General features: G+C 41.1%; 1 protein-coding gene across 1 annotated transcript in view; it reads left to right on the top strand.

The window, feature by feature from the left end:
• Window positions 1-24,602, top strand: part of GAD2 (glutamate decarboxylase 2) — an 82,811-nt gene that overhangs the window by 23,747 nt on the left and 34,462 nt on the right. Inside the window, exon 8 of the mRNA XM_049885221.1 lies at window positions 959-1,038. Within this exon, the coding sequence (XP_049741178.1) occupies window positions 959-1,038 (80 nt within the window). The remainder of the gene's footprint in view (window positions 1-958; window positions 1,039-24,602) is intronic.

Genomic DNA, 24,602 nt, shown 5'->3' with positions numbered 1-24,602 from the left:
TTGGACAGCTTAATGATCTGTAGTTAATAGTAAGAGGCTGACAGGCAGATGCAGTACAGCTGGGCTTAGGGTAGCCTTTCTCAGCACTCCAAATTGCACCATGATTACAGCCATTGAGATTCAAAATCCTACCCTGAATCAATAACCGAAAGCGCAAACAAAATTCTGTCTTTCCCACTGGTGGCTTGTCTGCAGGGCCTGCTCTCAGCACACAGACAAGCCATTTTGCCACTGTCAGTGACTGACTCCTCCTTCCAGAACTTTCCTCCACCCTGGGGAGGGTCTCCTCTGCTGATGGATAATCTGCGCAACAAACAGGCCCTCCAACAACTCTGGGATGAAGGTGCTAAATTTGGGGCCAACCTCCCCTCTTAGCTGAGTGCGCACAATTTCACTGAACTTGGCAGAAACTGAGTATAAACTCCTGGTAGCAAAACGTAGGCCTGGGAAACATACAATACATAGCTGCTGGAGGTCATTAACGTGTTCTTGTGTCTTAGATGTAAAATTGGCTTGGAGTTACTGGGTAGTGTTGGCATATCAGGTCCACTTAGAATTCTCAGAAACTAAAAACCAACCCAGTTGCCACTGACTCAATTCCAGCTCATAGTGACCCCTTGTGTATCAGAGTAGAACTGGGCTCCATAGGGTTTTCAATGGCTGTGATTTTTCAGAAGTAGTTTGCCAGACCTTTCTTCTGAGGCACCTCAGGTGGATTTGAACCACGCTTTTCAGTTAGTAGCTGAGGCTTAGCCATTTGTACCACCCAGGGACTCCTTTACAGTTCCCAGTGCCTTGTAATCTTCCCCCAAGAAGCCCAAGTGAAGGATACCACCTTCTCTCAGCAACCAAGTGACAGTTAAATAAAAGGAGAAAAGGGAAAACAAAACAAAACAAAACAGCCAAGAGAATGGGCCTTGACTTTATATGCAACTAATTATAAATGTGCTTTTTACAGAGTCATTTTTCGCTTAAGAAGGGAGCTGCAGCCTTGGGGATTGGAACAGACAGCGTGATTCTGATTAAATGTGATGAGAGGTGAGCATAAATCCCCAACTGTTGATTAAAATTAGACCTTTGCAAATTCTACACAAATACCTTCTGGTCAGAAAAGAGGTGACAACCGTGAGGCAGCGAGCAGGCTTGTAGCCCTGCTGCTGCCGGTAGCTGTTTCTTTATAACGTGGGCTCTTGTTCGCAGCCCTCAGACGTCAGTCCTCAGTGCCAGGGAGCCTTTCACACCCCTGGACTGAATCCAAACCGTTCTTAAATAAATCAAAATATTCGGCACCTAGAAGGTGCAGAAGGACATTCATCACCTGGGCACTTTGGCAACAACGCGCAATTTGGTCACCGGTTTATGGGTTAGCTTCATGGGTTTCGTAAACCTGATGGGGGGGAGGGACAGTTTAGTGAGCAGGAAGTAAATAATGTCCCAGCAAAGCACCAGCTTTTCACTAGAGACAAAGAGCTCTCTTGGGGAAGATCCCTGTCTTCACTGGCACCTGAACTACACAGGCACTCTGGAAATACATATGGTTATTTGAGAAAGAGAATTTAACAACATTTTCAGGGGCTCCATGTAAGTTATCACTGGCCTACAGGTCTAGAAGATCCCCGGGTGGGTGGCATAAACAGTTTGTGCTCAACTACTAAACAAACTTACCCAGCAGCACCACAGAAGAAAGGCCTGGTGATCTGTTCCTTTAACATTATAGCCAAGAAAACCCTGGGGGGCGTAGTTCTGCTTTGTAACACACGGGGTTGTCATGAGTTAGAAACAACTCGATGACAATGGGTTTGGTTTTTGGATAGGCCTATAACCTATTAAAAACTAGGTTCAGTCTTTAAAAGAATCAAGTGAGAACTTTCACTAAACTAAAAAAGAAGCCACTCGATTAACTTTTACTGACTGTCCACCGTGTGTTAGGAACCTCACTCAGCTCCAGATAAACGTAAGGCATAATCCCAGTTCCCTGACAATGTATGGTCTGGGGTTGGTGGGGGAGAGATACAGTAGCATCAAGAGAAGATAGTTATATAGTTGAATTGTGTGACTCACATTATACGTTCTGTATTAAAAAAAAAAATTTTTTTTTTTTTTTATATTGGCAGAACCTGGGGGGCTTCACAGGGCAGGTGGGGCTTAAGCTGGATTTTCAGAATTAGGGTTGAGTTGGATGGGTGGAGGTTAAGATGGAGCAATTACACATAATTGAATATCACAGACAAAGCCCTAGGAATAGGAACAAACACTAAGCTGTGGGGCTCGAGGGACTGACCAGAGGTGGTGGGCTAGGGGAGGCAGCCATGGGAAATACGGGTGGACATGTGGGATTTGTATGTATGTGTGCATAGTAAAATATACATAACAAAACATTTACCACTTCAACCATTTTTACGTGTACAATTCATTGACATTAATTACATTCTCCATGTTGTGCCACCATCACCATTATCCTTTTCCAAATGTTTTCATCCCCCTTAAAGGAAACTCATATTCCTTAAGCAATACTTCCCTGTTTCCCCCTGCCATCCACCCCTGGTAAACACTCATCAACTCTGGTCTCTATGTATTTACCTATTCTAGATATTTCTTCTAAGTGGGATCATCCCATATTTATCCTTTTGCATCTGACTTATTTCACTCAGCATGTTTTCAAGAGTCATTCAAGCTTTAGCACGCGTCAGAACTTCATTTCCCTTTATGGCAGGGTAATATTCCATTGTATGGGTGATCACACATTTACGCATCCATCTGCTGATGGACACACCTTTTGGCTATTGTGAAAAGTGCTTGCAGCGAACATTGGTGTACAGGTTTCTGTTGGTGTTCCTGCTTTCAGTTCTTTTGGGCATATACCTAGGAGTGGAATTGCTGGGTCCTGTGGTAATTCCGTTTAATTCTTTGAGGAGTGGACCTGTGGGATCTTGAAAGCTCTAAAAACCAACCTGGTTAATAACCAATTTACCTCTGGGTGGTGAGATAATAGGGGACTACCACGTTAGACGGTACCTAAGAACAGCCACCACGTTCTTGTTTGCATCTTTACATAGTGCCTGATTTTGTTTGTTTGCAATGAACACACATTACTTTGTATGTTTTCCTTTTGGGGAAAAAAAAAGCTAAATTTGCTGTTTGAGCTTGCAAGGTTTGGAAACAAGGACAACTTGAAAGCATTTTTATCCAAGAAGGACTTGAATGAAGCCACATTCCAGGAATAAAAGTGTCTAAGAAGGTCTAATGTAGGCCAGGTGAGACACTCTAGTAATAGAACACACATGAAATGATAAAGGATTGGAGGGAGGTGAACTCATTTTTTAAAAGGAATTGACTTAAATTTGTAAGGCTACCAGCATTTCTCACCATCAGTTACTTAAGAACTGTGATTTGAGGGGAACACTGCCAAAAAAAAAAAAAAAAAAAAATTGCTAACTGGGAATAAAACTTTAGATGACTTTAAATTTTTTCTTTATCTATAGCCAAACTGTTATAGGTAAGGGGTTTGGAATTCAGGGACAAGTCACCATGACAGGCCCTGGTTTTCTGGCTAGTCAGTCTTCCTCGGCAGCCTAGTTAGCGGGTGTTCTTGGATTGAACCCCCAATGGGCTGGGAGGGGACCTGGAAAGTTGGAGGTTGTCGTTGACTCCATTCCTGAAGGCATCAGCATGGCTGCGTCTACTCCTGTGAAAATCAGGTTGTAGCAGTGGAAGTAGCCCTGGAATGAGTCAACCGTGCCAGGCAGCCAGGCACTCCTGGAAGCAAAAGTCTGGCCTGAGGACAGCTGACTGTCTGAAGGTGGCAGCATGTTCAAAAGAGATGTGGAGGCCCCAAAGAAGGAAGAGCAAGAAGGAAAAGCACCAGAGTTTCAGGGAAAGGGACACTGACAGCACTGCCAGGACAGAGGGACAAAAGGTGCTGCCATTCACAAACAGGAGGCAGAGAGAAGCAGGTAGGCAGCAGGGGCTGCTGGAAAACCAGTGGGGTCTAGAACCAGTGTCTGGCCAAATGGCCTGAAAACTTAAAACCAAAGAATTTTATTTCAATAATTTTAGAAGCCTTTAGAAAAACTAGAGTACAATCCAAGATTTTTAAAATTTTTTTTGGAAAATCCCCATTATCTGCTGCCCCCTCCGCCCCAACCCCCAGACACACATACTCACATACACTCCTTGGAGGGAACAGAAGAAAGAGTCCATTAGGGAGCTAGGGGTCTTTTGTTCTTTCTGCTCCTGAGCTTAGGGGATGAGGAGGGTGGAGGGAGGAGGAAGCAGTACAGGAAACAGGAAAGAGAACAAAGGATAGGGAAAAAGAAAACCTTTTGTTGTCCAGTTGATTCTGATTCGTGATGACCCCATAGGTTACAGAGTAGAGCTGCCCGGTAGAGTTTTCTTGGCTGTAATCTTTACAGAAGCAGATCGCCAGGCCTTTCTTCTACGGCATTACTGAGCGTGTTCGAACAGCCAACCTTTAGATTATTAAACCTCTGCTGCTGTCAACTGGGATTCCGACTCATAGTGACCCTGTAGGACAGAGCAGAACTGCCCCATAGGGTTTCCAATGAGCTGCTGGTGGATTCAGACTGCTGACCTTTTGGTTAGCAGCCAAGCCCTTAACCACTGTGCCACCAGGGCCCCATAGCTGAAAACAAACCGCTTGCACCACCCAGGAACCTTAAAAGAAATAAAAGGGGGAAAAAACAAGGCCTAGGAGAAAAAAAATGCGCTGGATGTGTGAAGTGAAGCAAAACCCAAACCAAACCCAGTTTCGTCGAGTCAATTCCGCCTCATAGCCACCGTGTAGGACAGAGTAGAGCTGCCCTATAGGGCTTCCAAGGCTGTAATCTTCATGGAAGCAGACGGCCACATCTTTCTCCCGCAGAGTGGCTGGGGGGTTAGAACCGCTGAGCTTTTGTTAGCAGACGAGTGCTTTAACCCCTGAGCCACTAGGGCTCCTCAAAGTGAAGCAAGGTGGGGGGAAATCGAGGGAAATATGGGTGGGAGCAGAAAACACAGAACTGTAAAAGAAATTACATTTTTTACTATCTAAAAAACTATATGCTTACTTTTAAAAAGGGAAAATAACATTAAAAAAAAGATCATAGTTCTACCACCCAAAGATCATCACTAATTACACATTGGTATCTAAACTTTTGAATCTCTTTTTCTTACGAAGGGGTTTGTTCTTTTTTTTCTTACGTATTTCTAACTAGACACAATAACATAAACATATTTCCACATTCTCTCAAACACTTAAGAACACACTTACCTCCATCACGTCCATTGTGTGACTCTGTTGAGCTTATCCTCGTATGTTAGAGTTCTGGCTCTGGAGCTGGACCACTTGACGTCACATCTCCGCTCCAGCACTAGTTTGAACAAATGCCTCTCTGTGCCTCCCTTTCTTTATCTTAAAGATGTTTAAAGTAGTGGCATCTGCTTCATAGGGTTGTTATGAAGATTAAATGTGTTGACAAATATAAAATGCTAAAAATAATACCTAGCACAGACAAGAACAATATATTGCTCCCCCTTGGTAAAGTAGAAGGTCAGCAAAAAAAAAGAAGACCCCCAAAGAGATGGATTCACACAATTACTGCAACAGTGGGCTCAAGCATAACAACAGTTGTGAGGATGGCACAGGAGTGGGCAGTGTTTCGTTCTGTTGTACATAGAGTCACTGTGAGTCGGAATTGACTCAACGGCACCTAACAACGGCGTCGTACATGTCAAGGAGCCCTGGTGGTACAGTGGTTAACAGCTCAGCTGCTAACTGAAACGTCAGAGTTTCGAAACCACCAGCTCCTCCTCAGGAGAAAGACATGGTAGTCTGCTTCCGTAAAGACTATAGTCTTGGAAACCCTGTGGGGCAGTTCTACTCTGTAGGGTCACTGTGAGTAAGAATTGACTCGATGGCAATGGGTTTGGGGTTTTTTGCTTTTTTTTTTTTTTGGTATTGTACATGTTGCTATTTCTGGTATCACTATTATAAACAACCTTTCCATCTTCCAGTGAATATCTTTATGTGTTCAGTGCTTCTCCACCTATGATTATTTCTCAGTATAATTACTAACTTAAACTATATGAACACTCTTAAGGAACATGGTACATAAAGCCAAATCGCCTTTCAAAAGTTTCCACCAAATTATTCTCCTTAAACAGTATTGTATGAGAGAATGTTCAAAAACTTTTAAAGCAGCGTTGGTATTACATGCAGTCTTTAATTTTACATTGGTAATTCAGATTATCCATAGAGCATAAGTTTAGGACTGAGAACCTGGTCTTCATGGATTTGACTGAACCTGAAGTGTTTGGGGTCAGGGGCCGAGGGGAAGGCCTTGGACAGTTGTTTGTAGTCACCATTCCCATATGAATCAGTTAAAACATTCATGGCAGCCATTATGTTTTTATCATCATGTCATTGGGAAAGTCCGACGTGCAGTTCGGGATCATTTAAGGTGATAAGGTGGGTACCTACTTGTTTTTCCTAGTGTATTTTTGCACGGTTCATCCAGGCCTCCAAAGGCATGAACATGGAACTGCTTGAGAGAGCGGTTCTTTCATTCCATGTGGTCAGTCTTTCGGATTCTGCACAACAGCCTATCAGTGACCAGGGTGACAGGTTTTATCTTGTCCTGCAGACCTTGCCTTAGTAGAAAGCTCAAGTTTGGAGGTAAATGTCCTAGCAAAAGAGAACCGCCTGTGCCTTTCCAGCAGTATGCCCAAAGCCACAGGTGGAAGAAGATGCTGTGAGATTCTCTCCCTTAATTATCAGTTGCAGGGGATTTGAAGCATGGTTCTCAGTTAAAACGAACAAAGATACCAAAAACAAACCCGTTGCCCTCCAGCCGGTTCCAGCTCAGGGCAATCTCAGAGTAGACTGTGCTCCACAGGGTTTTCACTGGCTGACGTTTTTTATAAATGGGTCTCCAGTCCTTTCTTCTGAGGTACCTCTGAGTGAACCTGAACCTCCAGCATTTTGGTTTGCAGCTAAGCATGTTAACCGTTGGCACCACCCAGAGACTCTGAATAAAGAGAAACATCATTTGTTTGGAGTAGGTTCTCTCAGAGTTAAAAATCAAAAGGATTTTAATTGTATATATTCTAATTAGTAAAATAAGGTAATGGAAAACCTCAGTTCACCATAGTACCCATTTTAATGTGAAATATCATAACTAAAAATAGTTTTCTACTGTGTAAAAATTATTAAATTTCAAGAGGGGAAAACATGCTAAATTAATCCATGACTTCATAAGATCTAACTTAACAGTTCTCTTGTTAGCAAAAAAATAAATATTCACAGTGACAAAATTATGGAATTTTTTACTCAAGTATCATTGGGTCTGCTATTGAGAATTTTGAATTAGTGGGATCCAAATTAATGATGTGTTGATGTGTCTAAGGATAGAAAATAAAAACCTGAGTTAACATCTAATGGAAAATAAATATTTGTCAAACAATACTGAGTGATATTTGAGAATTGGATTAGGCCACTGACTTAGTTTCTTATTGATGCTGTAACAAAAATACCACAAGTGGATGTTTTTAAAGAACAGAAATGCATTTTCTCACAGTTCTGGAGGTTAAAAGTCCAACTCAGCATCTCAACCATATAAATTCCTTCCTTGTAGGTAGCCCTGAGTGTTTCTTGGTTCCTTGGTATTCTTTGCCTTGTAGACAACCCTTACATGGCATCTCTTTTCCAGTATGTGCTTGTCTCTGTATCTAATCTACTCTTTTTATAACTCAGAAGCAATTAGGTTTAGGACACACCCTACACTGGTATGGCGTCCTTGACATACCATTAGATTGCATGGTGGAAAGTGATTATATTACATTACACTACCTTACATTACATCCACAGGTATAAGGGTTAGGATTCCAACACATATTTTGGGGGGACACAATTTAATTCATAACAGCCACTGAGCAAAAAGATGTTTCCCAATGGTTCCATTAGGGGAGAAGGAGAGAAAATTTCTTTTATGTGGATGATAATTTGGAAGAATACAAAGTTCCCATATGGAAGAGGGGACCCCGTGAGATGCTTCTTTTGGTTTTCGGTGATTGGGAACACAGTGGTAAACAAGACAGATATAGTCACAGATCCTACAAAGCTTAGTCTAGAGTGTAGAAGGCAGACCCTTAAACAAGCAATAACACTTAAGGAAAGTAAGAGCTATGATATGGGAAGTATAGGTTGCTATTGATACACATCTAATCATGCCTCCAGAGGAAGGATGATAGAAGTTAGTCAGGCGAAGAGGAAAGGAAAGAATGTTCCCAGCAGAGGCCACGGCACATTCTAAGCCATGGTTGTGAGAGAGAACTTGACTTGTTCAAGGAACTGACAAGTTCTAGGGGAAGGAATGAGAGCGTCCTCGTCATGAAGGGCCTTATGAGCCATGCTAAGCTGTTTGGACTTTAGACTGAAGACAATGGGACATCAGTGAAGGGTTTTGAGTTTTTGTGTTAGAAGGTCATTTTAACTACAGGGTGAAGAAATAACGGGTTAAAGACTGGAAGTCGGTGGCTGTTCTAGTAATATGAGTTAGCGATGATGAATGGTGGGCTGACCGGAGGTGAGCAGTAGAGATGGAGTGGTGGAATTAATAGGAGTTATTGATTGACTGGTGTGCCGGTTGAGCAAGGAGTCAAGGATGAATGCCAAGTGTCTAGCTTGCCAGCTAAGTTGATGTGGTACCTTAGCTCTAAGATAAGGACCCCTGGCTAGCGAACTGGTTGGAAAGGCAGGTGGAATGTGCAGATTTAGACATACTGAGTTTGAAGAGCTTATGAGACATCCACATGAGATTTCAAGTAGGTGGTTGGAAATATGAGTCTGGAACTTAGAAGATATACAATTGAAGCCATATAGATGTGGGCCTAGGAAAGAACTCTGAGGAATATCCACATTTCAGGGACAGGCAGAGTAAGAGGAGCTTGCAAAGGAGACTCAGAAGGCACAGGCAGAGGTATAGGAGGAGAACTAGGAAACAGGGGTCATGAGAGACCCAAGGGAGAGAGGGTTTCAAGAAGAAGGAGTGGTCAACAGTATCAGATGTTACCAAGATGAGAGGAGGGCTGAAAACTGCCCGTTGGTTTTACGTATAAGGAGGTGGCTTATGAGTTGTTAGGGCAGGAGGCAGTCTGCAGGGGGTTGAAGAGTGAGTCGTTGTCACTAGTTGCCGTAGAGTCAATTCTGACTCCTGGTGACCCCGTGTGTGCAGAGTAAAACTGCTCCATAGAGTTTTTAAAGCTGTGACTTTTCAGAAGCAGATTGCCAGGCCTGTCTTCTGAGGCACCTCTGGATGGGTTCAAACAGTCACTCTTTTGGCGCTTAATTGTTTGCGTCACCAGGGACTTCATAGAAGATGAGAAAAGGGAAAGAGCAAATACAGTCAGCTTTTCCAGGACGTTAAGCTATGAAGAGGAGGAGGTCGGACCAGAGCTGGAGGGTCATGTTGAATCCAGGGTGGCTTTTGGTTTTGTTATTTTAAGTAGAGGGATTTAAAGCATGTCATGTGATGTAAATTCTATGAGAAAAATAAGGGTTAAATAAACAACAGAAGTTTTATTTCCCTTGTCAAGCTCCTTATTCTTTTGGTTAAAATTGCATAGGATCTTTCTCTGAGGTGCTCACAAAAACGCTGTAATTATCTCACGTTATAACACTGGAAAGAAGCAAGGGGGAAAAGACAAAGGCCAAAGGCGGTAGTGATGAAAGAGTAGGAGGAAAGGTGTTGGGAGGCCTGGCGAGGAGGGGAGGGGGCAAGCTCAGGGCTGATGCTGCGTTGACAAGCTGCTAATGGATTTCAACAAGAAACTCTTGGAATGGTTCTTAGACATTAATTTCCAACTTTTTTTTCACATTGTACTTTTAAAATGATTTCAAACTTAAAGAAAAATTGCAAAAATAGTAACAAGAACTTCCATATACCCTATACCCAGATTCACTAAAAGTTAACATTCTGACATATTTTCTTTACCATTCTATTTGTCTCCATAGGTGTATGCATGTGTGTGTGTGCACAGATGTGTGTTTATTTTTTTTATGAGTGATTTGAGGGTTCATTGCAGATGTCATACCCCTTCTTCATACTTCACTTGTATTTCCTAATAACAAGGATGTTCACTTGCATAATTATAGTACAATTATCAAAATTAGGAAATTTGACACTGATACAGTACTACTAATATACAGACCCTATTCAAATTTCATCAGTTGTCCCAATGATGTCCTTCCTAACTCTTTATTTCCCAGCCCAGGATCACACATTGCATTTTGTCATCTTGTCTTTTTGTTGTTATTGTTGTTGTATGTCATCAAGTCAATTCCAAATGATAGTGGCCCCATGGGAACGGAGTAGAACTGCCCCATAGGGTTTCCTAGGCTGTAATCTTTACAGGAGCAGATGACCAGGTCTTTTCTCCCACTGAGACACCGATGGGTTCAAACCACCAACCTTTTGGTTAGCAACCTATTGCTTAAACGGTTGCACTACCATGTCTCTTTAGTCTCCTTTAATCTGGAGCCTTTCCTCAGCCTTCCTTTTATCTTTCATGACACTGATGTTTTTGAAGACTATAAACCATTTATTTTAGAATATTTCTCAGGGTTTGTCTGCTATGCCCTCATGATTAGATTCAGGTGATGCATTTTTGGGCAGGGATTTCAGACAGGTGATGTTTGTCTGAAGTACATCTCATGGAGGTTTGTTCCATTATCAATAATGTTAACTTTAACCACCTGGTTAAGGTGGTGACTGCCAGCTTTCTCCTCCGTAAAATGACTTTTTCCTCCTTTGTAACTAATAAGTATCTTGCAGGGAACAGTGTGAGACTATATAAACACAGGTAGTATTCCCGTTACATCGAACCACACTTAACAACCGTTCTTTTTTTTTTTTTTCTGATTTGTGTATTTTTTAGGTATGGGTTTTTATATATATATATTAAAATATATCTGTAAGCTTATATGTAATGTTTCCAACCCGCAAAGACAAATAAAGATGGGATTTATAAAGATGCTGATAATAAAAGGCAATAATAATGAACACTAAAAAAAAAAGAGATATTCGCTATACGTCAGAACCGACTTAAACATAGTCGTTGGAATGGAACCCCATCGTAAATTGGGGGCTACCTGTATCCTGTTCTACCTGAAACATTCACCCACCAGTTTAGCATCCATTGATGATTCTTGCCTGAATTAACACACTTGCCTACTAACAAAAAGGTTGGAGGTTTGAGTCTACCCAAAGGTTCCTTGGAAGAAATGCCTGGCAATCTAATTCACAAAATTCAGCCACTGAAAACACTATGGAACACAGTTCTACTCAGACACACACGGGGTCGCCATGAGTCAGAGCTGACTTAACGGCACCTGGGGTACTGGGAATGATGGTGCAAAATAGTGATTTTCTTACTCCATCCGTCCTTCTACATTTATTAGTTCCTTTTTTTTTTTCATTCTACTATAAGGAAGAGCTTTCCCTTCTTACCTTTCCCCCCCCCCCCCCCTCTTTTCTCTTTATTATCTGTATGGACTCAAGGATTCATCCAACCCTTTCTTTTTCTATTAGGAATCAATTTTCTCCCCCACTCTCTTCCTTTCTCCATCCCTTCTCTTCCAAGTTTCCTTTATATTAGCTAAATTACTACTAAATTGCTGTAAACCTTGCAGAAAAGAAATCTGACCAAGATACGTGATACCTGCTTGGCACAGAACTAAAATAGTTACTGACTCTCCTAGCTCCTGTGTAACCCAAGATGAATGCTATTCCCATTAATGCTTTCTACACTACAAAAATTAACCGCTGGTGTTGGCATCTCCTGCCTGGAGGGGAGATGAGAGGGTGGAGGGGGTTGGAAGCTGGCGAAATGGACACGAAAAGAGAGAGTAGAGGGAGGGAGCAGGCTGTCTCATTAGGGGGAGAGCAATTGGGAGTGTGTAGCAAGGTGTATATGGGTTTTTGGGTGAGAGACTGACTTGATTTGTAAACTTTCACTTAAAGCGCAATAAAAATTAACCACTAGTGCTTTTGTATACATTTTTGATTTTAAAAAAATCACTGTAGCTATATAAATGACAGGTTAGATTTCCCTGTGCTAGTTAAGTACCACATTTTATTGTACAAGCAGTTTAAATAATTGAAAGTACAAATAATCTAGGGTCATTATACTCTTCTATTAAATTAGCTGAACTATAACCAGTGCTTGGAAGTGGTTGGAGGTACTAATTCACTCTTTCAGGTCATTGGGGGGCTGTTGCACACACTGTAACTGGAGAGACTTCACAGAGACACTGAATCTGTTATGATCAAGCAGAGCTGTGGCAAGCCCCCTGACTGTCATAGCTCCCATGGGCTTAGATACAGAGGGCCCAGTGATGCTAGTGGTGTGTGTGTGCTTCCTTATGTCCTGTATACAAAGGGTTATAAGAAATAATAATAGCTAACACTTAATGGGAGCCCTGGTGGTACAGTAGTTAAGAGCTTGGGTGCTAACTAAGAGGCTGGTAGTTTGATCCACCACCTCTTCCTTAGAAACCCTATGGGGCAGTTCTACTCTCTCCTATAGGGTCCCTATGAGCTGGAATCAACTTGATGGCAACGGGTACATATAGATAAACTTAATAATTGTTTACTATGTGCCAGACACAGTTCTAAGTACTTTATATAACTAATCTAATAAATTCATTTAATTAATCCCACAAAAGAATATATTCCCTCACATCTACCTGGTGCTGACCTAGCTTTGTGCATTGTTTCCACATTCACAACAATTCTAAACAGTATGGCACATTTTCCCTGACTCATTTGACTAGTCACCCTGGGAGAGCGGGTGGCATGTCCAAGGTCATATGGCTGGTCAGTGGTAGAGTCAGGGCTTGGACCTAGAACTCCCAGTGTTCACTACTTACACACAGCCTCTTTTTGAAAAATAAGATAATGTTTACCGTAGGGGGGAAAAAAAGACATAGAGATGATCTTTCATAATACTTTGGTATATAGAGTTCCAAATATATTTATATATCTGTTACCATAAAAGGAACTATTCAGACATACATATTGATCAGAAATTTTTTTCTTAACAAAATAAAAACTAAAGATAACAAAATATTACTTTCATGTCACTAGAAATTATCCAATATTCTTTTTAAACACTACTTAGTGTTCCATTTAGTTATATTATTTAACAAATATCCTATTGTTAGACATTTAAGTTGCTTTAAGTTTTCACTATTTAAAAAATGCTCATGTAAACATCATTGTGGGTAAATATTTGCATCCATCCGTGTGTTATTTTCTTAGGATTACTTGCTAGAAGTAGAATTTCTGAGCCAAAGCTGTACCTAGCCTAAGAGTTATGATACTTGCTGGCATGTTGCCCTCAAGAAAAGCTTTTTACATTTATCAGTTTTTATAGTTCAAAAAGAAAATAGAACCCTCTTTTATCATGTGTATTGCAGATGTAAACTCTATGGGGCAGTTCTACTCTATCCTGTAGGGTTGCTATGAGTCAGAATTGACTCGACGGCACTGGGTTTGGTTTGGTTTTTTTGGTTATTGCAGATGTTTTCCAAAATGTTTGGGAGGTCACAAACAAACAAACAAATCCAAACCTGTTGCCATTAAGTTGATTCTGACTCATAGTAACCCTACAGGACAAAGTAGAACAGTTGCATAGGGTTTCCAAGGAGCAGCTGGTGGATTTGAACTGCCAACCTTTGGTTAGCAGCCAAATGCTGAACCACTATGCCACCAGGGCCCTGTTAGCAGGTAATCAACTTTATTTTGTTGCCCAGTGTTGTTTCGATAGCATCTGAGGTAAAAAAAATATATATATATATATATGTATTTTAATCACTGATCTGTATATACTAAATTCATATTGGGCCTGTTTCTTGTCCTTTAGTTTTGTTCCACTGATTTTCCTATTTGGCTCAATTGGCATACTTTTTAATCACTATAGCTTCATAATGTATTCCATTGTCTATTACCTGGTACAGAAAAATCTGTCCTACACCCAGTCTTTTTTTTTTTTTATTTTTTTATTCTTACTAATATTTTTCATCCATTTATACTTTAAAATTAATTTCCCAGTTTCCCATTTCTCTGTAATCCCCACTGGGAATCCTATTGGAATTATATTAAATTTAGAGGTTAATTATATGTACCTATTTGCAATGCTGAGTCTTCTCATGAAAGTATATGATGTCCATTTATCAAAATCTTTTTATGTTGTTTGGTAAAGATTGTATTTTTCTTCTCCTTATATATTTTTTAAAGAATATTTATTTTTTGTTTAATAGGAAGTTTGGTGGCAGACTTCTTTATTTTTATTTATTTATTTTACTTTATTGTGCTTTAAGTGAAAGTATACAGTTCAAGTTAGTTTCTCATACAAAAATTTATACACATGTTATGTGGCCCTAATTGCTCGCCCTATAATGTGACAGCACACTCCTCCTTTCCACCCTGTATTTCTTGCATCCATTCGACCAGCTCCTCCCCCTTTCTGCCTTCTCATCTTGCCTCTGGACAGGAGCTACCCATTTAGTCTCATGTATTTACTTGAGCTAAGAAGTACACTCTTCACAAGTATCATTTTATGTCTTACAGTCCAGTCTAATCTTTGTCTGAAGAATTGGCTTTGGGAATGGTTTTAGTTCTGGGTTAACAGAGAGTCCGGGGGCCATGTCTTCTGGGGTCCCCCTGGTCTCAGTCAGACCATTAAGTCTGGTCTTTTTACTAGAATTTGAGTTCTGCACCCCACTTTTCTCCTGCTCTGTCAGGGACTCTCTATTGTGTTCCATGTCAGGGCAGTCATTGGTGGTAGCCAGACACAATCTAGTTCTTCTGGTCTCAGGCTGATGAGAACTCTGGTTTATGTGGCCCTTTCTGTCTCTTGGGCTCACATTTTACTTGTGTCTTTGGTGGTCTTCATTCTCTTTTGCTCCAGGTGGGTTGGGAACAAGTAATGCATCTTAGATGGCCCCTTGCTAGCTTTTAGGACCCAAGATGCCACTCACCAAAATGGGATGCAGAACATTTTCTTAATGAACTTTGTTACGCCAGCTGACCTGAATGTCCCTGAAACCATGGTCCCCAGACCCCCACCCCTGCTACTCTGTCCCTCGAAGTGTTTGGTTGTATTCAGGAAACTTATTAACTTTTGGATTAGTCCAGTTATGCTGACTTCCCCTGTATTGTGTGTTGTCCTTCCCTTCACCTAAGATAATTCTTGTCTAATATCTAGTTGGTGAATACCCCTCTCCCTCCCTCCCCACCCTAGTAACCACCAAAGAATGTTTTCTTCTGTGTTTAAACCTTTTCTTGAGTTCTTATAATACTGTTCTCATACAATATTTGTCCTTTTGCAACTAATTTCACTCAGCATAATGCCTTCCAGATTCCTCCATGTTATGAGGTGTTTTGCAGATTCATCGTTGTTCTTTATTGTTTCGTAGTATTCCGTTGCGTGAATATACCATAATTTGTTTATCCACTCATCTATTGATAGACACCTAGGTTGTTTCCATGTTTTTGCTATTGTGAGCAGTGCTGCCGTGAACATGGGTGTGCATATATCTATTCATGTGAGGGCTCTTATTTCTCCAGAATATATTCCAAGGAGTGGGATTGCTGGATCGTATGGTAGTTCTATTTCTAGTTTCTTAAGGAAGCGCCAAATTGATTTCCTAAGTGGTTGTACCATTTTACATTTCCACCAGCAGTGTGTAAGTGTTCCAGTCTTTCCACAACCTCTCCAACATTGGTTATTTTGTGTTTTTTGGATTGATGCCATCCTTGTTGGGGTGAGATTGTATCTCATTGTAGTTTTAATTTGCATTTCTCTGATGGCTAATGATCGTGAGCATTTCCTCATGTATCTGGTAGCTACCTGAACATCTTCTTTGGTGAAGTGCCTGTGCATATCCTTTGCCCATTTTTTAATTGGGTTATTTATCTTTTTGTTGTTGAGGTTTTGCAGTATCTTGTAGATTTTAGAGATGAGACTCCGATCAGATTTGTCATTGCCAAAAACTTTCTCCCAGTCTGTATGTTGTGTTTTTACTCTCTTGGTGAAGTCTTTTGATGAGCCTAAGTATTTGATTTTTAGGAGCTCCCGGTTACCTAGTTTCTCTTCTGGTGTTTGTGCATTGTTAGTAATGTTTTGTATTCTCTTTATGCCATGTATTAGGGCTCCTAGCATTACCCCTATTTTTTCTTAAATGATCTTTATTGTTTTAGATTTTATATTTAGGTCTTTGATCTATTTTGAGTTAGTTTTTCTGCATGGTGTGAGGTATGGGTCTTGTTTCATTGCTTTGCAGATGCAGATCCAGTTACGCCAGCACCACTTGTTAAAAAGGCTGTCTTTTCCCCATTTAATGGACTTTGGGCCTTTGTCAAATATCAGCTGCTCATATGTGGATGAATTTACATCTGTATTCTCAATTCTGTTCCATTGGTCTATGTATCTGTTGTACCAGTACCAGGCTGTTTTGACTACGTGGCGGTATAATAGGTTCTAAAATTAGGTAGTGTGAAGCCTCCCACTTTGTTCTTCTTTTTCAGTAATGCTTTTCTTATTCGGGGCCTCTTCCCTTTCCATATGAAGTTGGTGATTTGTTTCTCCATCTCATTAAAAAATGCCATTGGAATGTGGATCGGGATTGCATTGTATCTATAGATTGCGTTGGGTAGAATAGACATTTTCACAATGTTGAGTCTTCCTATCTACGAGCAAGGTATGTTTTTCCACTTATGTAAGTCTCTTTTGGTTTCTTGCAGTAGTATCTTGTAGTTTTCTTTGTATAGGTTTTTTACGTCTCTGGTTAGATTTATTCCCAAGTGTTCTATCTTCTTGTGGTCTATTGTAAATGGTATTGATGTGGTGATTTCCTCTTCGAAGTTCTTTTTGTTGGTGTAGAGGAATCCAACTGATTTTTGTATATTTATCTTGTATCCTCATATCTGCTGAACTCTTCTATTAGTTTCAGTAGTTTTCTGCAGGATTCCTTAGGGTTTTCTGTGTATAGGATCATGTCATCTGTAAATAGAGATACTTTTACTTCTTCCTTACCAACCTGGATGCCCTTTATTTCTTTTTCTAGCCTAATTGCTCTGGCTAGGACCTCCAACACAATGTTGAATAAGAGCGGTGATAAGGGGCATCCTCGTCTGGTTCCCGTTTTCACGGGGAATGCTTTCAGACTCTCCATTTAGGATGATGTTGGCTGTTGGCTTTGTAAAAATGCCCTTTTTTATGTTGAGAAATTTTCCTTCTATTCCTATTTTGCTGCCAGTTTTTGTCATGAATGGGTGTTGGACTTTGTCAAATGGCTTTTCTACATCAATTGACAAGATCATGTGGTTCTTGTCTTTTGTTTTATTTATGTGATGGATTATATTGATTTTCTAATGTTCAATCATTCCTGCATACCTGGTATGAATCCCACTTGGTCATGGTGAATTATTATTTTGATAAGTTATTGAATTCTGTTGACTAGAATTTTGTTGAGGGTTTTTTTTTTTTTTTTATTAATTTCCTTTTTTAAAAAAAAAAATTTTGTGCTTTAGGTGAAAGTTTCCAGCTCAAGTTAATATCTCATACAAACATTTACACACATATTGTTACATGACACTAGTTGCAATCCCTATAATGTGACAGCACACTCCCCCCTTTCCACTCCAGGTTTCCCACATTCATCCAACCAGCTCCTGTCGCTTCCTGCCTTCTCATCCTGCCTCCAGACAGGAGCTACCCATTTGGAATTGACTCGATGGCACTGGGTTACCTGCTTTAACTAAGAAGCCTGCTCTTCACGAGTATTATTTTATGTTTTATAGTCCAGCCTAATCTTCGTCTGAAGAGTGGGCTTTGGGAATGGTTTTAATTTTGGGTTAACAAAGCATCTGGGAGCCATGGCTTTGGGGGCTCCTCCAGTCTCAGTGGGATCATTAGGTCTGGTCTTTTTATGTAACTTTGAGTTCTGCCCCGCGTTTTCCTCCTCCTTGGTCAGGGACCTGTTATGTTCCCTGTCAGGGAATTCATCGGTGATAGCCAGGCACCATCTAGTTCTGGTCTCAGGCTGATGGAGTCTGTGGTTTATGTGTCTGTTTTGTCTCTTGGGCTAATATTTTCCTTGTGCCTCTGGTGTTCTTCATTCACCTTTGCTTCAAGTGGGTTGGGACCAATTGATGCATCTTAGCTGGCCGCTCACAAGCTTTTAAGGCTCCAGACACCACTCACCAGAGTGGAATGCAGAGCATTTTCTTTTTTTCAATTTTTATTGTGCCTTAAGTGAAAGTTTACAAATCTTTATACAAAACCTTATATACCCCTTGCTATATACTACTCGTTTCTCTCCCCCTAATGAGACCCCACTCTCCTTCTCTGTACCTTTTATTCCCACATCCATTCAGCCAGCTTCTGTCCCCCTGTGCCTTCTCATCTTCCCTCCAGATAGGGGCAGCCCACATAGTCTCATATGTCTGCTTGAACCAGAAAGCTCACTCCTCATCAGTATCATTTTCTACCTTATAGTCCAGTCCAATCCCTGTTTGAAGAGTTGGTTTTGGTAATGGTTCCTGTCATGGGCTAACAGAAAGAGACCATGACCTCCAGGGTCCTTCTAGTTTCAATCAGACCATTAAGTCTGGTCTTTTTATGAGAATTTGAGGTCTGCATTCCACTGCTTTCCTGCTACCTCAGGGATTCTCTATTGTGTTCCCTGTTAGGGCAGTCATCGGTTGTAGCTGGGCACCTTCTAGTTCTTCTGGTCTCAGACTGATGTAGTCTCTGATTTATGTGGCCCTTTCTGTCTCTTGGAAACCCTGGTGGCATAGAGGTTAAGTGCTACAGCTGCTAGCCAAAAGGTCGACAGTTTGAATCCACCAGGTGCTCCTTGAAACTCCGTGGGACAGTTCTACTCTGTCCTATAGGGTCCCTATGAGTCGGAATCGACTCAATGGCAACGGGTTTGGTTTTTTTTTTTTTGGTTTTCTGTCTCTTGGGCTCATAATTACCTTGTGTATTTGGTGTTTTTCATTCTCCTTTGCTCCAGGTGAATTGAGACCAATTGATGCATTTTAGTTGGCCGCTTGCTAGCATTTAAGACCCCAGACGCTACTCACCAAAGTGGGATGCAGAATGTTTTCTTAATAGATTTTATCCAGTTGACCTAGATGTTCCCTGAAACTATGGTCCCCAAATCCCCACCCCTGCTACTCTGGCCTTCGAAGCATTCAGTTTATTCAGGAAACTTCTTTGCTTTTGGTTTAGTCCAATTGTGCTGACCTCTCCTATATTGTGTGTTATCTTTCCCTTCACCTGAAACAGTTGTCTACTATCTAATTAGCGAATACCCCTCTCCCTCCCTCCCTCCCCTCTCTCTTAACCATCAAAGAATATTTTCTTCTCTGTTTAAACTATTCCTTGAGTTCTTATAATAGTAGTCTTATACAATATTTGTCCTTTTGCAACTGACTAATTTCACTCACCCTAATGCCTTCCAGATTCCTCCATGTTATGAAATGTTTCACAGATTCATCATTGTTCTTTATGGATGCGTAGTATTCCGTTGTGTGAATATACCATAATTTATTTACCCATTCATCTGTAGATAGGCACCTTGGTTGCTTCCATCTTTTTGCTATTGTAAACAGTGCTGCAGTGAACATGTGGGTGTGCATTATCTGTTGGTGTAAATGCTCTTATTTCTCTAGGATATATCCCAAGGAGTGGGATTGCTGGATCCTATGGTAGTTCTATTTCTAGCTTTTGAAGGAAGTGCCAAATCAATTTCCAAAGTGGTTGTACCATTTTACATTCCCACCAGCAGTGTATAAGTGTTCCAGTCTTGTTGAGGATTTTTGTGTCTAAGTTCATGAGGGATATTGGTCTGCAGTTTTCTTTTTTGTGGTGTCTTTACCTGGGTTTGGTATCAGGGATATGCTGGCTTCATAGAATGAGTTTGGGAATGTTCCACACTTTTCTATGCTCTGAAATACCTTTAGTAGTAGTGGTGTTAACTCTCCTCTGAAAGTCTGGTAGAGTTCTCCAGTGAAGCTGTCAAGGCCAGGGCTTTTGTGGGGGGGGGGGGGGCGGCGGCGGGGGGGTTAATTACCTTTTCAAACTCTTCTTTTGTTATAGGTTTATTTAGTTCTACCTTCATTTGTGTTAGTTTAGGTAGGTAGTATGTTTCTAGAAATTTGTCCATTTCCTCTAGGTTTTCAAATTTGTTGTAGTACAATTTTTCATAGTATTCTGTTATGATTCTTTTAATTTTGGTTGAGTCTGTTGTGATATCACCCATCTCATTTCTTATTTGGGCTATTTGCTTTCTCTGCTATTTTTCTTCTGTCACTTTCACCAGTGGTTTATTGATTTTGTTGATCTTTTCAAAGAACCAGCTTTTGGTCTCGTTAACTCTTGCAGTTGTTTTTCTATTCTCTATTTCATTTAATTCTGCTCTAATTTTTATTATTTGCTTTCTTCTGGTGCTCAAGAGCTTCCAAGAGGTTATGTAATGCAGATAATTCCTAAATTATCTGTTTTGACTTTTGTTAGATTTTCTTAGGGGCCTTTCCTAAGGAAGGTTATCCACATTTGCAGCAGCAGTGACGACACACAGAACTCTTATTCCCCAGGGGAATCTCTTTGGTAGTTTTTACTGCTGCTCTGCAGTTCCTTTGACAATTTTTTCCCCAAGTCAGTCTGTGTAATTTCTCAAGTCATCATATAGTATCTGGGCAATTTGAAAATTCACTTGAGTCCATGAACTCCCTTGCTATCTTTATATTGCAGTCTATGTTAGAGACATAATTTTGTTCAGCACTACTAGTCAAGCATACCAAAACTAGCAAGTTTCTGTTAATCCTGTAGCATTCGGGTGTTATACTAGGAAAAACAATATCATCCCAAGACAGAGGAGGTTAGATGTTTTTCTTATTTTAATAGCCAGTGCTAATAGCAAAAAAAAAAAAAAAAAAATTGGGGTCAAGGAACTACTCAGTTCAGGGAGTTTCCTGAAAACCATAGTGAAAATATCACATGTATCATTACAATTTTAGAACTCAACCTGGAAAACTCCTTGTTAAGTCAGAGTAGTAGGCACTTTGTTTAAGCCCCATAAATGCTTCAGGAAGGCATTTGTTGTACAGTGCTAAGAGCCTGAATTCTGATGTCACACAGCTCTAGGTTTGAAATTTGACTCTGCCCTCTACCAGCTGTGTGACATCCTACAAATCACGTAATACTGCAGTTAGGAGTCCCTGGGTGGCACAAATCATAAAGCATTACTAGTTAAAAGGAAACCCTGGTGGTGTAGTGGTTAAGAGCTACAGCTGCTAACCAAAGGTCAGCTGTTCAAATCTACCAGGCGCCCCTTGGAAACCCTTTGGGGCCTTTCTACTTTGTCCTGTATGGTTGCCATGATTTGGAATTGACTCAATGGCAACAGGTTTGGTTTTTACTGTCTGAAAGCCTGGCTGGTCAAACCCACTCAGAGGCACCTCAGAAGACAGGCCTGGCAATCTGCTTCTGAAAGGTCACAGCCTTGAAAGCTCTTTGGAGCCATCCTACTCTACACACATTGGGTCACCATGAGCTGGAATTGACTTGATGGCAACTAAGGCAACAACACAGCTAATAACAACAATAAGAGTATCTAACATGTACTGGGAGTCCCTGGGTGGTGTAAATGGTTACATGCTCCACTGCTAACCAAAATGGTGATGATTAGAACCCACCCAGAGGCACGTCAGAAGAAAGGCCTGACAATCTGCTTCCAAAAGGTCATAATCTTGAAAACCCTATGGAGCACAGTTCTACTCTGAAACACATGGGGTCGTCATGAGCCAGAATTGACTTGGTGCCAACTGGTCTTTTTTTTCAAAAAAAAAAAAAAAAAAGCATGCACTGAATGGTTACCATATGCTGGGCAAATTTTTATTCTTAGTATGTTATACCAACTACCTCATTTAATCCTCATGTAAACTTTGCGAAGCAGGTACTATTATTATCATTTTAAAAATGAGTAAAAGGAGGAACTTAATTCTTCAAGTGTGCACAGCTAGTGCAGGAAAGCAGCTATTCTGTCTCTGCATTCCAGGCTTTTAACCACGTTCAACTGAGGCGCCTCCAAGTTTCAGTTTTCTTATCTACAAAGTAAGAACAATAGTAACTCTTATGGGATGGGAGGGAAGAGCAGGAATCATGTAGTAAAGCATAGAGCAGTTACTGCTTCTAAAACTGGTGATTCATTATTGCTGCTGGTGGTGTTGCTATTAACAGTAATGGTTGTTGTTGTTAGGTGCCATCGAGTTGGCTCCGACTCAGCAACCCTATGCACAACGGAGCAAAACACTGCCCGGTCCTGCGCCATCCCCACAATGGCTGTTATGCCTGAGTGTCATAGGAATATAGCTACGAATCTGGGCCCAAGGTCCATGGTGTCTTTTTCCTTCTTTCTACAAAGAGAACCTCTTTCCTTCCGGCAGTTCTGCATGGCTTTGTGGGATTTTTGCCCAGGCAACTTAATGGAGTTGTTGGCCACTGTAGCATCATATAGGAGCCCTGGTGATACCGTGGTTAAAGCATTTGGCTGCTAACTGAAAGGTCAGCAGTTCAAATCCACCAGCTGCTCTGTGGGAGAAAGATGTGGCAGTCTGCTTCCGTAAAGATTACAACCTTTGAAACCCTATGGGGCAGTTCTACTCTTCCTATGGGATCACTATGAGTTGGCATCCACTTGCAGGCACTCACAACAACAACATAGCATCATATGAGTTTTTAAAGGCTATTGCTGATCAGGAGTTTCAGTGCCAAACAGCCGCATCAAAAGCAGCAGTCAGATTCAACAGTCCTCACTTTAGTAGCAGTCTTAAACACCAACAATTAACAGAGAGGAGCATTACAAAGCATCACTCACTCCTTAATTGTGAGCTTAAAAACTGGATGAGGAATTATTAGAGATATATGCTATTGCTATAGAAATACTTTCAGGCCAGACATGGAGGATGCCTCCTACGCGCCAAGAGATGCTGGTCCTGGAAAGCCAGGCCTGGCCAGACAGCTTCCAGTTCTCAAAGGAGCCTACTGTTGTCGACCAGTGCTCTCGCCCTGCAGCATACGGGCAGGCAGGCACATCTGCATCTCCTTCTGCTCGCTGCCGTAGAGCCACGTTGGCTCAAAACCAGGGGTCATTTGAAAATAAGTACTTGGCTAGCATTTTACACAATTATTCAAATACCTACCAGTCTAAAATTTCCATTTCTCAAGCAGTGTTTCTCAATGTGTGGCTCTGGGTCTACCTGCATCAGAATCTCTTGAGGGTGCCTGTTAGCAATGCTGATTCCTATGCATCATTGTCTATTTGCTGTATTGTTTGTCTTGCATGTAACCCCTGGACAGCAGAGACAGTTTTGTTGACCCTGGCAGCGCTGCAGTAGAACAGTGTTGGGCACATAGTAAGGCTCAATAAAGGAGTCCCTGGGTAGCCCAAACAGCTAAGCACTTCACTACTGGCCAAAATGTTGGCAGTTTGAACCCACTAATAGAGGCACCTTGGAAGACAGGCCTGGCAATCTGCTTCAAAAGGTCACAGCCTTGAAAACCCTGTGGAGCAGTTCTACTCGGACACATGGGGTTGCTATGAATCGGAATCGACTCAACAGCAATGGGTTGTTGTTGTTGTTAGGTGCCATTGAGTTAGTTTCAACTCATACCGACCCTAGGCACAACAGAATGAAACATTGCCCGGTCCTGCGCCATCCTCACAGTTGTTGCTATGCTTGAGCCCATTGTTGCAGCCACTGTGTCAGTCCGTCTCTTAGTGGGTCTTCCTCTTTTTCATTGACCCTCTACTTTGCCAAGCATGATGTCCTTCTGCAGGGACTGATCCCTCCTGATAATATCTCCAAAGTATGTGAGACGTAGTCTCGCCATCTTTGCTTCTAAGGAGCATTCTGGTTGTACTTCTTCCAAGACAGATTCGTTCATTCTTTTGGCAGTCCATGGTATATTCAGTATTCTTCGGCAACATCACAATTCAAAGGCACCAATTCTTCTTTGGTCTTCTGAAGGCGATAGAAAACACCATGGCTTGGGTCAGGCATACCTTAGTCCTCAAGGTGACATCTTTGCTTTTCAACACTTTAAAGAAGTCTTTTACAGCAGATTTGCCCAAGGCAATGTGTCTTTTGATTTCTTGCCTGCTGCTTCCATGGGGTTGATTGTGGATCCAAGTAAAATGAAATCCTTGACAACTTCAGTCTTTTCTCCATTTATCATGATGTTGCTTATTGGTCCAGTTGCAAGGATTTTTGTTTTCTTTATTTCAAGGTCTAATCCATACTGAAGGCTGTGGTCTTTGATCATTACTAAGTGCTTCAAGTCTTCTTTGTTTTCAGCAAGGGCAAGGTTGTTTCATCTGCATATTGCAGGTTGTTAATGAGTCTTCTAATCCTGATGCCCCATTCTTCTTCATGTATTCTAGCTTTTCTGATTTTTTCTCGGCATATAGATTGAATAGATATGGTGAAAGGATATAGCCCTGACATACACCTTTCCTGACTTTAAACCATGCA

This window comes from Elephas maximus, chromosome 4, assembly GCF_024166365.1.
Source record: "Elephas maximus indicus isolate mEleMax1 chromosome 4, mEleMax1 primary haplotype, whole genome shotgun sequence".
NCBI lineage: Eukaryota > Metazoa > Chordata > Mammalia > Proboscidea > Elephantidae > Elephas > Elephas maximus.
Note: the sequence above shows the minus strand (reverse complement) of the source record. Positions and strands in the feature narration are given on the sequence as shown.